The 17,161-nt window shown below is 37.5% G+C and overlaps 1 protein-coding gene across 3 annotated transcripts in view; it reads right to left on the reverse strand.

Moving 5' to 3' along the window:
- SYT9 (synaptotagmin 9) overlaps window positions 1-17,161 on the reverse strand; it is an 87,592-nt gene that overhangs the window by 30,768 nt on the left and 39,663 nt on the right. For all 3 annotated transcript variants that reach the window (XR_005557808.1, XM_039352542.1, XM_039352541.1), the window contains exons 2-3: window positions 12,202-12,547; window positions 3,892-4,438 (exon numbers count right to left, since the gene is read on the reverse strand). Coding sequence is in view for 2 of the 3 variants with exons in the window: in XM_039352542.1 (XP_039208476.1) it covers window positions 3,892-4,438; window positions 12,202-12,547 (893 nt within the window). In the remaining variant the exon portion in view is untranslated. The remainder of the gene's footprint in view (window positions 1-3,891; window positions 4,439-12,201; window positions 12,548-17,161) is intronic.

Raw genomic sequence — 17,161 nt, forward strand, 5'->3', positions numbered from 1 at the left:
ATTGAGTTGATGTAATAAGAACTGTACTAGTTGAATATGAGATAGTAAATGTTAAGGGAAAAAGAGAAGAAATATTTGATGTTTCAATTTGAGATTTGTACTAAAGATTTTGTTATCGAACTATTGATTAACCCAAACACCACGTTGCTTTTTAAATACCTAAATGTAAAACTGGAAAATTAATAAAATATTATTTTTTTAAAAAAGAGTGAGGAGTATCATTTTGCCTACACAATTAGTTTCCTGACTGTCCATGGGCTAAGCATGGCAGCTGCCATCCCTGAGGAAAGAATTCAGTGATAGGACCAGAGCTTTTTTTCTCATAGAACGCCCAGAATGGAGTTCCGGCACCTTTTTGGGATGGAACTTTGTAGGGTAGGCAAGGCAGGTTGTATGACATGTGTGAGTTCCGGCACCTTTTTTTTTTTTTTTAAAGAAAAAAAGCACTGGATAGGACCATCCTTCCCTTGCAGCACTCATAGCAGATACAAACTGTGTACTATCCATCACTCCCTGCTGCTTCCCCACAATGTGTTTGTTATGCAGTTTTACACTGTTCCAAACACCCACTCAGACTTCCCCAATCTCACTCCACCCCACACTAGAGACAGTGTTTGTGTTGGAATTCATTGTTGGAATGTATTTCTAAGCAACAACTACAGTAGTATTCAGCCAGCAGATGGTAATATTTACAAGTTTGGATCTATGATATATACTCTATGCTCTTTTGTTCTGAGTAGAGTTTCCTGCTTCCTGTTACAGTTAAATAGTTGAGCAGTAAAGCACATGGCGACTGTATTCTTTGCTTGCTGTGTGTGGTGCTTTATATAAACAGAATTTGTAATGGTTTGCCCATAGATATGGGAAAAAAGGTGATGGGAAATATTGCTAGAGTCATTGTCCTATATTAAAACAGTAAGGAAGTGCTAGTTGTTGCCCTTGTTACTTGTGGCAGAATAGAGATCAGCAATCAAGTGTAGCAAATTTTATGTAGGGCTACATTTCTACTGGCTCTGGGCTACCTGGTCTTGTTTTATGTGCCTAGTTAAGTGTGCTGTACATTTTTTAAACATGGACTAATTTATCAACGTTTATTCAAATAAGTATGGTAGAGATATTATGTGAATGTAGCCAACAAATGCCATTATGATATTACACTATACCTTTGATTTATTAGAGTTGTATTCCAATTCTTCTTTAAAATGCTCAACACACTGTAGGAAACCTGCTGTTCAGGAGACATACAGAACTCAAAGTAGTTCACCTGAGAGAAGTACATGCTTGTCTGTACTACCAATTAGGAATATATTTTTATATTCTTTTCCCCGTGGAATTTGCAAGAATCTAGATCTGCAATAATCTATATTTGCAAAAATATGATTTGAGATTTTCCTTCTGATAGAGTCTGTATATTTTTTCAATCTATTATTACTTCTTGGATTTGACTGCTCATGGTTTAAGTGCAGGTGACACAGAATCCCTTGAAAAATGGTGAGCTAAACAGACAAAACAATCCCTAAATATATTTATTCAGAAATAAGTGCAGTGGTTTCAGGACTAAGTATGTTTCAAACTGATGAATAAATTAAAAACACTGGAACAGCTATTAACATTTACAACTGAACATCAAAATGTGTCCATATGTTTTCTTTTCTGAACAGTAAATCAGTTCTATTTTTCTTATCGCTCAGTTCAGGCAAAAGATTCATAAAATGTGGCAAAAAGCATTGACACAATGCTTACCACACAAGGGTCTTACATGAAATTTACCATGTGTGAGAACTATTTCTGTCCTCCATGACAGTAGGCAAATATGAAGAAATCTTGAATCACCCTGTTAATTTTGAATTTTAACTCGACAGAAAGTTAGAAAATAAAAATTTGCAAATAAAATTCATGGGTTCCTTATTTAGAAAATGTCACTTTCTCTGAGTTTTGCCTCCTCTTGAATACCATTTGACAGCTTTTCAAGATTTTATTATTGTATCTTATAATAAGAGAGTTCCAGCAGTCCTTGTATTGTCTACTTCCTGATCTGACCTTTCTTGAAGATCTGACAAATATGGAGAGGAGTTTAGCTTGGCATGATTTATGTGATCATGCCCAGGCTTTTGGTATTTGTAGAATGTTTTTCCAAGTGCTCACAGACATCTGTTCAAAGACCTTGTCCAGTGTAGACATCAAACTGACAGGCTTAAGGTTACCCAGATCCATCCATCTTTCTTTCTTTCTTTCCTTCCTTCCCTTCCCTTCCCTTGCATTGCGATATCTTTCACTGAAGGAATGGAGGAAAGCTTCACAAATATCTTATATTTCCTGAATTGTCTATATGTCAACCCTTTGACATAGGCCAGGTCAGGAAAAAGACCTCACAAATCTTGACATGAACTATATAGATATAAGCTATAATAATAGAATCTTGAAAGCCTGACTGAGTTCTCCTCTCCATATCTCTTATAATGAATTATGAAGGAATCAGTCTGAGTTTCTTTCTCAGATCTGCATTGTTGCCTGAGCTTAAAGTAAAATGTTGTTTTTGTAACCATCATTCCTTCTGCCTAGCTTTCCCAAGATTTGCGGCTCCTTGCAATACATGGCAAATAAATGTGTGGTTTTCTTTTCTTAACAATTGAAAAGGGATCAAACTAGCAGATTTTATTTCTGTCTTAATGTCATTTGTGGAGCCCATGTTGTAAAAGGGCATTCAGAGTTTAAAAAAGGTTAGGGAAACACACTTGGGCTCCTTAGATTATAAATTCAAGATGTTCTGGAAAGTTTGGGGAATGAATGTTGAAATTTGTGAATTCACAAACAAAATCAATTAATGTCCAAATAATGACCATCATTTTTAAAATAGCATCTATTGCCAGAAAATCCAAGGTAGTTAGCAAAGAACTTTATAGGGATTTCCATTATGGTTCCAAAACCTGCATTACAACAAAAAGCAAAATAATTTTTAAAAAAAAATTCAGAAGAGCAAAATTATGGGAGTCTGGCTCCTTTGTTCCAAGTCTGAGATTTTATACAAAGTATCATGATGTCGAGGAGGAGTGTTGGATTCAATGGCCATCAAGTTGGAGTGAACCTTGCAATCAAAACCAAATTTTGCCTCATCAATTACAGCATAAACAGGGGTTGAGAGAGAACCATGTACTTCTTCTGAGTACTTATGGGAAAAGACCAATGAGTTAATTCCTTATCCTTCCACTTCCCTTTCCAAAAACCATCTTTATAAACACATGTAACATTCCTTTCAAATACTGTACTCCTTCCTGCTCATTGTACACAAAACCTCCTTCATCTATCTGTATAGAATTTGTAAGCAATGTTCCTCACCGCAGAGACTTCTGTTATGAATTATATCTCCCATATACAACAAAGTACAACATGACAGGAAAGAGTGATTTATGACTGTTTTTCCACACTTACAACCATTGTAGCATTCCAATGGTCATGTGATCAAAATTCAGATGTTTGGCAACTGACTTGTATTTATGATGGTTGCTGTGTCTGTGATCACCTATTGTGACCTTTTGAAAAACAAAGTCAATGGGGAAACCAGATTCAGTTAACAACTATGTTACCAATTTAACAACTGCAGTGATTCACTTAACAACTGTGGCAAGAAAGATCGTAAAATGGGGAAAAATTCACTTGACAACTGCCTTGCTTAACAACAGAAATTTTGGGATGAATTGTGCTTGTAAATCGAGGACTAACTGTTACAAATATATTTGTAACTAGAAAGTAATTCCTGTTTGAATATTACACTTATCACTGTTGTCTGCAGTAGGTTGAAACATCTAGGGTTGTTTTCTGTTTTGTTTGCAGATTAACAGGCTGACAGTATAACGAAATAGTGAATTTCAGAATTAAAAAGGATATACTTACATTTGTGACATATTCAATATCCTTCCAAATATTACATTCCCTAGGAAAGTCGGATAACTCTAAAAAATTATCCACTATCACTTGGCCAATCAAGTCATGCCTGGAGAAGCGGTCAAAGTCATAGACAGAAAAATGAAGTTTTCTTGAACTCAAATCTTTGTAAGGAACAGGAAATAAAAAAACTTCATCAAATACTGGGTTAAGAGTTTTTCTATGTACTTTAGTCTGGTGTTTTGTTTTCCTATCTGGAAGTAAGTAGATCTTGACATAAGGGTCTGAGGTCCCAGAAAAATCCTTCGCTGGCAGGCTGACAGCTTTGTGAATTTTCACTATAAGTTGTTCTAAATCACAATCATATTTTACAATAAAATTGAGCTTCCCGTAAGACTTGCTATTATTTCTCCGACCATCATCCGTGTCTACTGATCTTTGCTTATACAACTCTGGCTTGATGCGTCCAATGCCCGTCAGCTGCTCCTGCTTCTGGATCTGTTGGATGTTGAAGTCAGGATTTGAGAGATTGAGCTGTCTTCGTATTGAATTGTGCCTTAAATTAAAGCAAAATATATTGATTGGTTGATTGATTGCATTTATTTCTTGTTCTGTAATTTTTAAACAAAAACTGTTTTTGAGAGTGGACAAATAAAAGAAATGAAAATATACTATTATGAAGAGAGAAGGACTGAGATATGGGATGGGATGGAATGGAATAGCGTGGCGTAGCACAGCACAGCAGAGCACAGCACAGCACAGCACAGCACATAATGCTTTATTGGCCAAGAGTGATTATTGGGGGAGAAGGAGAGCGAGAGAGAGAATGTGATTCAATGAATATTGGATAAATGGACAGGAATATGAAAATCAAGACTTTGAAATATAAAAAACATGTGAATTGGCGCATTTAAATACTGTGCAAAGAGACCCGATGGCCCCTGTTTTGACTACCATAGTAACTAATGCTTTGGAGTTTCCTAAGGGAATTCCAGAAGATGGTAGAGGACAGGAAGGCCTGGAGGAACATTGTCCATGGGGCCGCGATGGGTCAGACACAACTTTGAAACTAACAAGGGAATTCTTCCCCTATTCCCCAACTTTTAAAAAGGATTGCTAGGCTTTGGGGTAGTTTTCAGAGCCTGGTTACTTCAGGCTATTATAGTAGTGTTTTGAGTTGGTGTATTTATTTCTCCAGCTACAAATCATCCAATCAGACTAACCTCAGTTACTTTTTAAATTCCCTGCTCTTTGTATAATCTGGCATTATTTTTAATTTTTAAAGGATGCATGCTAAATATAGAAATCTACCCTCCAAAAATAACTATACGGTACAAAAGCCATATAACATTTCATTATAGCCAATATACAACCATGTAAGAAAGAGAAATGCCAATTAATGTCCTGACATTTAGGATATCTGACTACAAATCTTAAAGACATTGCAACGTTCAGAGATTCAATAGACATGGAATTCGAGAAGGAATCATAAGATTTGCTGAAAACAGGAATAATATTTCCTGTTCTGCTGGCTTGGAACTGACACTGAATTATTATTATATTTGGGAACTGCTTGCAAAATGGCAATATCTGAGATGAGGGTCTCTATTTCTAAGCAGAATTGGAATCAGGTTGGATTTAATCATTTCCCCCATGATTCACAAAAGTGAAAAATCTCTGGCTTTAATATGCTGGAGCAATGGCACAGACTATTTGGGTAGCCTTAAATCAGTGAGATACAAGTAGTTCTCAACTTATGACCACAACAGAGACCACATTTCTGTTGCTAAGTGAAATATTTAACTGATTTTTGCCTCATTTTAGAACCTTTCTTGCCACAGTTGTTAAGTGAATCACTGCAGTTGTTAAGTTAGTAACAGGGTTGTTAAGTGAATCTGGCTTCCCCATTGACCTTGCTTGTCAGAAGGTCACAAAAGGATTCATATGACCCCGAGATACTGCAACCGTCATACATATGAGATGGCTGCCAAGTGCCTAAATTGTGATCACATGACTGTGGGTATGCTGCAATGGTCATAGTGTGTAAAACGGTCATAAGTCACTTTTTTCAGTGCTGTTGTAACTTTGAACAGTTGTAATCGAGGACTACCTGTACAGAGTGGGAGGGGGCATTCCTCTCTGGTGCAGGCAAAAAGTAGGCTGGTGATGGGTGTAGAGTCCATGCTACTGCCATGTTGGAACAATGGAGGGAAAAAAGTAGTGCCTTCCATTAAGTTTTGGCTCCTAGTGACTGCCTCCTGGATCTTTCTTGACTACATTTTTCAGAAGTGGCTTGCCAGTTCCTTCTTTTTATGGCTGAGAGAACTGACTGGCCCAATTCACCCAGCTGACTTTGTGGCTAAGGCAGGACTAGAATTCATAGTCTCCTAATTTCTAATCTGATGCTTTAACCATTACATCAAATCGACTATCGGCACTGAAGGGAAGGTGGGTGGTTTAAAAATTACGAATGAAGGCAAATATATGTGTCCCAGGATAATAATGCGAGATCAGATTTGGGTTGGTCACCAGGACCAGAGATTTATTCTTCTGAGCTTTTGGACTCATGCTGGAGTCCATCTTCAGGGAACTTCTCTCTACTGGAATATGTGCTTTGGGCTATTCTGTGTGTCGTGTTTATGTGGTGCCTTCCTATTGGCTGATCGGTGCATTGATGGCTGTCATTGGCTGTCATAAATCAACACTCCTGTTAACTAACAAGGGGCCCATATCCCAGGCTTAAAAATTATTTGCATCAAGTATCAAATATGTTAGGAATGCCACTGCCTTCTAACTTTACTCTATTCTCAGTAATGTAAGAAATTACAGCACAAATGTATCTTATAAAGAAGGAAAATAATAATTTTAAAAATAGATTGGGGACATTCCTGATGGTTTCAGTTTGTTCTTGTTCCGCATTGTTGTTGGCAGTGGGGAGAATCCTTGTATATTTGAATGAGACTCACATTATTGCCAAACTGAAGAGTATAAATGATGCAAAAGAGCATTTGCAGGTAAATTCATCTACAAATTGCATTTTGAATGCCTGATGTTCAGAGGAGAATCCTGGCAGGAACCATATTAATCCATTGACCAACCATATAAAATACAGAATATCTTGTAATTATGGCCCTGCCTTCTAACATAAATTTTAGAATATCCCCCAATCTTTTGTTAAAGAATCTCAGGGTAGGACACCATAAATAAAAACAATAAAATGCTGAAAAATAGCAAAGGAATGTCCTTTTGTTTGGTTTTTCCTGTACCAGTCATCTATCCAGCAGGCAGTGGGGAGACCATTTGGTTGTAAAATTTGCTAGAACTTAAAAGCAACAAGATAAACAAAAGAAAGCATTTTTCACAGTGGTCATAAATAAATCATACCCGCCAACATTTCAGAAAAAGAAACAGGGATACAGTAATTCAGTGCGTCTTACAAAGCGTCATTCGCACAAAACTGCTTTTGTTTTCTAGTAGGTATTATGCTGCACCCTCATTACAGAGAATTAAACAATAAAATCACACAGACACATGAACATGACAGGAAAGGATCACTGCAACATCCCTTTTTTTCTAGCTGATGCAATACCACCTGTAATAACACTCTTCCCCCCTTTTTGAATGTTAGAATAAATTTGCTATTTGCACAGTAAAATATTAAACATTATTAAAATGATATTCCAATTTAGCTTAGTGAGGCTTATTTTGAGAAATAAATGCGGTAGGTTTGCAGCCTTCTTATGTAAAATGGAATAACACAAACTAATAGAATTTTCAACTTTGGGGAAGCTTCTGAAAAATATAAATGTTCCTTTGTCCCATCTCTCACCTTTAAACAATCAGCTTAAAGTATTATCAAGAAAACACATTTATAACTTTTTTCTCATTTGGCGTGCCTCAGAATGCTGTCCCAAATAGCTAGGCTTGCAGCCAAATCTCTCTACTCTATGCATAGTCCTTTTTCAAGTATAATAAACTCCTGAATTCTTGGATGCAACCCCCACCCCCAGCACTAAAAAGTGTACAGAAGGTAACAAGCCAAGGTTCATTTAGCATTTTTACTATTATCAAGCCATCTTTGTTCTTAACTGGCTGCAAAATGATTATGCTTCCTCTTTGATCAATGGGCATTGAATTAGCAAACCCAGAAGTAGCACCCTAGACACACACACACAAAAAGAAAACAAAGGGAGTCTGGCATCATAATTGGAAAAAGAATGTAGCCCTTTCAGGAAATTTATGAATACTAGTATCTATCATAAGTTACAGGATTTCATTGCCCCAAGGTGTGGTCTAAGCACTAGATTAATGGCAGATAAAAGGTTGAGGCAAATTTATGACAGGTTATGTCACAACGGATTATCATCCACCATTACGGTATCAGGTCTAGTATTCTGGAGAGTTTATAAAAATACTTTATGTGGCAGAGGCAGCTGGTGCACCTTTCGTTAATGGAAATGGAGGCAAACGGAACTTTTCTGTTGTCTGTCAATCAGGCAGTGGAAAGCATTTGAAAGGAGCACTTCACACAGCTGGTCTTCTACTTATGACCTTAATGGAGCCTGCCCGTTATAGACATAAAGTCATGATAATGTTGGTCATCATAAAAATGACCCAATTTTAACATCATTTTTGTGGCAGTTGTTAAGTGAATCACCATAGTCATTAGGTGAATTATGGTTGTTAAGTCAATGCCGTGATTGTTAAGCATGCCCACTCTTCACTATGGAGCATTGTTTATTGAAAAAAGGATGTAACTGGCAGTTTTCAGCAATGTCAGCATAGAACGCTGCTAATGGCCATGCATATATACTAGCTGCCAAGCACCCAAGATATGGTCACATGACTATGGGGGGGCTGCCATCTCTGTACTATGGAACCGGGTTGTTAAGTACCTTATAGAGGGTTCACCGTAACTTTGAATGGTCACTAAATGACCAAACATAAGCCAAGGACTACCTGTATAGTATATTAGTATGAACAATGCACCCCTCCTTTAAGGTTAAATAGGTCCCCGAATCCTCTTCAAGATTCACTGTAAGCACTTCAAAACCCTGTGGGCACATGGACAGTTGCTTCACTAGTGGTCTTGGATACACCTTCACGCAGCTGGAGCAGCCATCAAAGCCATTGCAATCCTATCAGACGATGTTGTGGCTGTAATTCTTCAAGAAAACAGGCTTGTGCATAAATGAAACGTAAATGTGCTTTATGAAGCACCCGTTTTGAATGCTTGGCATAATCCTATTTGCTGTGTCTCATTAGCTTTGGGATTGGTGATTTTCAGCAATATAGGAATTCAGCCCACAAGTTTTATGTAGGCTGGAAATTTTTTATGTTGGTTCTGCCCACTGTCTTTCATGCTCCCACCTTTTTGTTATGTACCCCTTGATATAAAGAAATTTTATTCAGTCAGTCTCCCTTGGTGACTTCACATGCCTCCCACTCAATCAAAACTGTGGCTAAAACCTAACACTTCCTATTTCTTATTCTCACAAGTGTTTTATTAACCTGTTCTATTTTTGCTGACATCTCTGCAGAGATAACATCAGGACTCACCACAGCAGATATGTGCAAATGAGCATACTTTGCAAGATTAAATTGGGGCTACTTTCACATACTACATTTGGCAATTTTGTCTAGTTTAGAAAATAGCTCTTGCTATACATGGCCTGTAAATGAAGGATTGCTCCTGCAACACACACACTTTTGATTTGTTCAAGTTTGCTCCCAGTGTCTCCAAACTCTTGCAGCAAAATGACTTTTCACGGGTGAGTACCAAAGAATGCTGCATTCTTTCCTACACATCACAAATTAAAAAAAGAAGCCACATAAGTGTATTTATTCATTCATTTGATTTTTAAGAAAACCTGCCTTTATTACTTTATATTAAGTATAATTTACATTATTTAATAATACCTTTCCTATTTTTACAACAACCATGTGAGATGGGCCTTTAAGACTCTTTAGTATTGCATTTATGACTATTTCCAATGAGACACTTCCTCCCATCAATGGAGGCTTTCCATGTTAATGAAGAAAATCAAAATACTGAAATTAGTGGAGAGCCTCTACAGAGTCTTCCTTTAAAATGGTTTTATTGATACCCACCCAGAATTGTCTGAAAGAAGATCAGCGATATACAGTAATATTTTAAATGAATGAATGAAACAGGAGCATAAAGAGGTTACCATTCTGACTCAAAGGTCCTATATATACTTACCTGGGAGTAGGATTCATTGAATCCTATATGATTTACTACAAAGTAAGGCTTGAATATGTACCTTTCTGCTTGGAGACTAGTGTTAAGTCTTCTATTAACCCATTTTTTGTTGTGAACAATGTATAAAAGGATTTCTTCTGTTTCTACACCACTTCATGTGCAGTGACATTGAACCAAGCTAACCAGATCTTTCACTGTGGTATTACGCATAGTTATGAGAGTGAATGGGAGGTTCAAAACAGGTAAGATAGTGGAGGTGGCATTACAATTGATTCTGTTCCCTTATACATGTGTCTGACACCAAAACATATAAAGTGGGGTAGGATTCAATTATTGTCATCTTGCCTCTTTTTATTTCCCTTGCAGATGCCACCTGATGGGATTAAAACTATTGAGCAGACTGAAACTTACTATGCGTTAACAGAGTGTGCCAGCATAGGTTTATATTTTCTGTGTGAATGTGTATGTGCATTTCTACATGGGTATGTGAGAGTGTAGTTCATATATAACAAACAGTTTGCATGAATGTATAAAGATGCAGGCTCAACTAATTTTATAAAAGGAACAATTTATTTAATAAGCAGTCTTGTGGGAGGGTAAATCATTAATCCAAAACGTTTACTGGATATGCTGATTTAATTTGCTCTGCTCAACTGGGGAGGGGGCTACAGTCCCATACAAATGAGCTCTGGTGGTATAGTGGTTAAAGTGCATTATTGCAGGCAAACTCTGTCCACAACCTGGAGCTCTACCCTGACAGAGCTCAAGGTTGATACAGTCCTCCATTCTTCTGAGGATGGTAAAATAAGGACCCAGATTGTTGAGGGCAATATGCAAATAATGCTTACACTGTAAATTGCCCAGACAGCATTGTAAAGTACTATGGGGTGGTATATGAGCCTAAAATGCTATTGCTATGCTATACATCTGGTCACATTGCACATACTTTTTGGGGGGGAAAGTGATTGCAGATTGATTTTGGTGAGTTTTCATTCCCATCTGAAAAATCAGAAGATTTTTGCTCATGCTTTTTAACCTTCTTTCTGTCCTTTATTTTCTATGAATCTAATTCTTCTTTTTTTTTAAAAAAAATGATTGCATCTATAACACCAAATGCAATTACAGTGCATAAAGAGAGAGAAAGAGGGAGATCCTGTACCAGAAGCTTATTTTATTCTTTTCTAGCCAGAGATTCAATAAAAAGATCATTCTTCCCCAATGTGAAATATTTCAGACAAATCATTATTCAGAACTCCCCAGTTAGAATACCCTATTTCCCATGAATGAGATTTGTAAAATGACAAAGAATCTTAACACCAATAGACCTGGCATTTGCAATTGAGTCAAGCAGAGTCAGGAGAATGCCAAGAGCATTGTGTTACAAGTACCACTCTTTTCTCCATGGGCTGCAACATTACAATGCTGCTTAGGACAAAAATAAAAGCAGCAAATTCATGTGGGTGACACTGACCCTATAGTGTTATGGGGTTAAGTTTTAATCTATGTATAAAACCAACCAAACAATTTATTTGTCAAGTTTCATTTAGATCTTTTCAATGTTCAATGCCCAATGCCCAATTTTGCATGAAAAAATGGATTTTCTTTTTATAAAAAACCCAAACATTTGTTTCTAGTTTTTCAACTTTGTCTTTGACTAATCCAGTAAAAGCTACATATTTTTCTTCCTTAGCCTTTCTTACTCTGTCTTTTGCAACTGGCTTTCTATTTGCTAGCTTCCTTTTCTTTTTTAGGAATAGGATCTTGCTCAAGCCCAGGGAAAAGCATATAATTTGTTTATCACCTTCATAGTTAATTTCTCTTTGCTCAGATTTGTATTTCTTTACTTCATCTCCAATTACAGACTCAGCTCCTAAACTTGGTAAAGCAAGGCATCTTCTAATCTGTACTTTAATATCCTCCTTAAAAGCCCTACACTGATGCTTCCCATCAAATAAGGGAAATGTAAGACAATGGGGAAGGGAATGTCACCCTACCCACATATATATTTCTCCTTGGGATTAAGGATATAGAAGGATAAGAATTGACCTTTTTGCTCTCCTCCTTCATTATCCTTACACAGATATCAGAGTACTGACCGAGCAGAAGACGTTGGCTCTGTGATTTGTCGATGCATCCGAACATTGTGCATGCAGTTCTCCTTGGTCCCTGCCTTAGCGTCCAGTGGAATGTCTGGAGAAGTGTGGCTTATTTTCATGGAAGAGTCAGGGTAGGAAGTCGGCTGTCCCAGGAATTCCTCGCTATATTCTTGGTCATTGGCCTCTGTATCTGTGTAGTTCAAGGATTCCTGCTTGTCTTTGCTGCCTAGCAGGCCACGTTCTCGCCATGGAACCCAACAAAGCTTCCAGGACACAAACAGAGATACCCCAAACAAAGCAAGTCCACATGCGGTGACCACCAAGGACAGCAAACTTACTGTGATATCTGGAACGAAGACAAAATAATACATGTTAATGTTCAAAGAAGAGCTGATCTCCTAATGCCTAATGTAGACCAGGACTAAGCCTTTTTTGTACACAGCAAGCCCCCCAAAAAGATTATTTCCAAGCCATTTCTCTTCTAAATGGCTCATTAAAGTTTTTTTCCCCATTAAAGATTTCTGCTGAATATTTAACTAATGCTATCTTGCCTCATAAGTTTATGAAAGACTAGAAAGGATCAATCCAAAAGCCTACAGAGTTCAACATTCAGTGATTGCATTCAACTAGCACCTCTCTGTAACTATCAAAGATGGGATTTCTATAATAAAAATAATTGTATATTTATTTATTTGAATTCATTAGCTGCCCAGCTCCAATGGACTCTAATGTCTAAACTGCTTAAATGTAAATTATGTAAAATCACTAATGTGATCGTTGCCACCAGAATGGGAGAAAAGAGAATCAAGATGCTTAATAACTGATTGCAGTAACAATGAAAAAAAAATTGGCTTGCAGTCATACAGAAGTCTTTATGAATGCGAACATCAGTATACAAAACTTTCAAATGTTCTCATCTTTGCATGCAAATTTTCATACCAGGAATTATCTAATACCCTCTTTGTATTCCATCCCAAATCAGGAAATTGTAGCTAATAAAATTAGCATATTAAAAGTGGCTTCAGCTTGGTTTAATATCCTGACTTGTTCTGAAACTAGTACTCAGAGTTGCAAAGTTTTGATAAAATGGGACACTCTAATTAAGGGAAGACATTCAGCTTTGTTTATTCACTTTCAGAAAGAAAAACTATGCATAAGAGGAAAGAGCTGTTCATATCTCAGTATGTTCAACGGATGGGAGATTTTGCTCTTCAGCTTATTTGCAGCTCAGAAGATTGACTTAGAAAAAGGTGAATAGTTATGAAACAAATGGATTTTTGTTTGGTTTTCTCTGTAAATATGCAAGAACATATCTGATGTCTAAATATAGAATTCTGCAGACACAGGGACTGATAAACTTGTTCTTTTAATCAGACCACTGTTTATCTTTCACGAGGTTATAAAAAATTGTCCACATTAATCAAATTAGGGAAGTGCTAACATTGTTAACAGGAAAGAAATACTTTGTATAGAAACATTCAGGCCAGGAAAAATGCCAAGCAACCAAATTTCAAAACAACTATGTGCATAAATACTTTTGTCAGTCATGTAAAACATGCCACACACTCCCCAAGGAGTTCAATCCAGGCAAGAATTCACTATTTCAGCAGGCTCTCTTGAGCGGAGCTGAAAATAATAGAAAGGACTTTGCATCTGAGGTGCTTGGACAACATCCCAGTCCATCTTACAGCCTAGGCTTTCTGGGGATCTCCAATCCAAATAACAGTCGGGTCCAACTTGGCTTAGATTTTTTTGAGATCAGCCAAGGTTCATGAAGAACTGCTACTTGCCATGACTCCTTGAACTTTATATATAATCTTAATGTCAAGACTGCTAACATCGGATGTTCTTGCTTGCCATATATGAAGAAGCAAACCTGTTTTATTTAGCCTGTATAGCACTTCTAGAGTTAAAGCAGATAGTAGTAGTCTAGGGGATAGGAAAGTATGCAAGTTAACCATAACAATGTCTGAGCACAGTGTGGCCAAGGTCAGCTCAGCTGCAACGGGAGGGGCACCTCACACTTCACATTAATTGGAGAATGTGATTGATGACTGTAAAATGAAGGAGTGAGTTATGCTTTGTTACAGGTATTTGGGGAAGGGAGGATTCAGTTTTTGGCTTAACTTTGTTAGTGCCAAAGCTATGCAGAATAATAAAAGATTCTTAGAGGAATAAGCCTCAAAATTCTTTGAAAATTTGCTTTCTTTCGGAACCATGACACTTAAAATGTTTGTTCATCCATCCCAACTCCTGTAAAAATGTAACATAGAGAGTTAAGTCATGATTGTACTACGAAAATCAATGAAATACAAACTGGAGAAGGTCCCCCCCACCCCACACACAAAGGAGTTTAGATATAGTCACCAGTCTCAACAGCTATCAGAATGGTATAGAGCTGAAGAGACCCAAAGAGTGAATTGTTGGAAGTAGTCTAGTTTCAATTAAAGATGTGAGTGTTTTATAGAAGAGGTGTTAAAAGAGTTTTTATTGGGCTATAGTACTTTATACTTCAATGAAATTTTTATTGTATGCATCTGGGGTATCTGTCCTTGATTTTTCATAAAGTGGAGCTCATCGCTGCTTCTGCATAAAGCACATTTTTGAGCTGGCACGTATCTGCTTTATGCTCGTTACTCTACAGAAGTCCTGCTTGAATAATAGCACTGATAAAAATGCTACTTAAAATCATCACACAGTTTAGTAAATGAGCCTGTCCTACTTGGGACTTTCTCTTTGGTCCTCCAGCATAGCTACAAGGAGATTTAAAACAACAATTGTCTGAATCTGATTAAACCATAGTATGCCTTTACAGGTAGTTCCTTGACTTATGAACGCAACTGAGTCCAAAATTATGGTAATAAGTTGTGCTGGTCATTAAGTGGGTCACCTCTGCACAGCCATTTTATGACCTTTTCTGCAGCAGTCATTAAGCGAATACTGCAATTGGTAATAAGTAACCCGATTATCTGCAAAGGGCATTATTTGTCAGAAACCAGAAGTAAATACCAGTTTCTGGCAAAAACAATGGTAATTGCAGTCACATAAATGCGGGCCGGTTGCCAAGTGTCCAAAATGAGATCATGTGACTGCAGAGGGACCTGATCATCAGAGCTTCAAATCCAGGTCATAAGTAGCTTTATTTAGGTCTGTCGCTAAATGACCAGACATAAGACGGGAATTACCATGTACATCTGAGCTACCTCAAAGGATAGTTTATTAATATAAACCAGAATTAGAAAACTTTCATTTTTGCCTGTGTTTACATGAGTAATAAATAGAGATAGGTTTATTGAAGCCTGACATTCCACTAACAGGGCCATCAACAAACACATTGACTTAGAACTACCGTATGAACCAATAAGGAAGTGGATCATCCGAATCACCAATCAACAACAAAGCTGACCACCCCCTCACCAGTTGAATTTTGCGCCTCATAAAAACCAGTCAGAGGTCACAGGACCAGAATCAACCTTGTGATTCAATCAGTCTTATGACTCAATCAAACTTGTGATTCCACCTGTCACAAGAACAACCAACCACCCAGGACCTATATAAACAAACATTTCACCCAAAACCCAACTGAAGATGTTATCTAGTTTGGTAACAAAACATCCCTGAGTCAAGTAGCAAACTTGGAGTTCAAACCTCTGCCTAACTCTACAACCTGAGCTACAAATATTCTCTACGATTTCTAGAGATAGGCTGTTTCTGGACACAGATTATAAAGGTGTGCTGCCTCCTTTCCACACTTGTGTTTCAGAAGTGTCTACACCCCTGCATTCAAATAAAAAAAATGGGAGGATGGAAAAACAACCCTGAATCTCCACTGTGAACAGTATCTTTTTTTTTTTTTAAAAAAAAAAAATTCCTTTCTTTTTTAGTTGCATGTTAGGCGAGAAGGTGAGATTCTAAAACTAATTGGATGAAAGGAAGCTTTAAGGTTCCTCCATCTATGTATGCATGGAAGTTCTCATCTGGATTGGGTGTTCACACTAATTATATAGATAAAAATATCTGTACTGTATCCTGTACAATAATTTAACGTGTCCTTAAAAATAGGCATTATTCTACCCAGTGATCTTTAGTACAAAACTGGGTTGCTACTTTGAAACTGCATTTGGAGTTTATACATATGTGTTTTTAGAAATTTTGATTTCCTTTTTTAAAACTTCTTTTCCTTGTAAGAGTGGCTAGAACACTGTTTCTCAACCTCAGCAGATGTATTTTCTCTGCAGATTGAAAGCAACAGTTTAAAGGCTTCCCACAGATTCAGAAACAGTATTTTGGTGATATACTGTCATCATTCGCTTTCTCTCTCCCAGAGGAATAATGCCAACGAGAAAGGAGAGACACTGTTAAAAGAGTTAAAAAAAAAAAAAGCAACAACAGGAAAGGGGGGAAATGAGCAGCAATACACTTTAGACATCTGAAACACTTCCAAAAGCAAAATAAAAGGGAATAAATATGAAGTGCAACAATTTTTTTGCCCTAGACTTCCCAACTCCACAGATATGTGGCATCTTGGCTTGAGTTGATATACATTGCAATGACCTTCCATGAAAGGCACACCAGAGAATCACCACCAACAATAGTATTCCAAAAGCTCTATGCCAGGGGTCCCCAACTCCCAGGCCACGGCCGGGTACCAGGCTGTGGCCTGTTCAAAACCAGGCCATGTGAGCGGCAGGCGTGGCCTGGAACCCCTCTTTCCCCCCTGCCCCCACCGGTCTGCGAAGCTGAAAAGGTTGGGGAACCACTGCTGTATGGGATAGTGTCAGGCTTCCGACTAATGAAACACTTCAAAGAACTTTCAGGCATGTTTCCTAAAGCCTTTATTACAGAGCTACAAATTGCCGGTCACCATCACGGACATTTTGATGCCAGAATCTGACTTCCTCTTGCCGGCATCAAACTTTTCTTGCTAAACCCCTCCCTTATCTTGCAGTCACATTATCCA

The sequence above is a fragment of the Crotalus tigris genome, unplaced genomic scaffold, assembly GCF_016545835.1.
Source record: "Crotalus tigris isolate CLP2741 ecotype Arizona unplaced genomic scaffold, ASM1654583v1 scf7180000018436.2726382, whole genome shotgun sequence".
Taxonomy (NCBI): domain Eukaryota; kingdom Metazoa; phylum Chordata; class Lepidosauria; order Squamata; family Viperidae; genus Crotalus; species Crotalus tigris.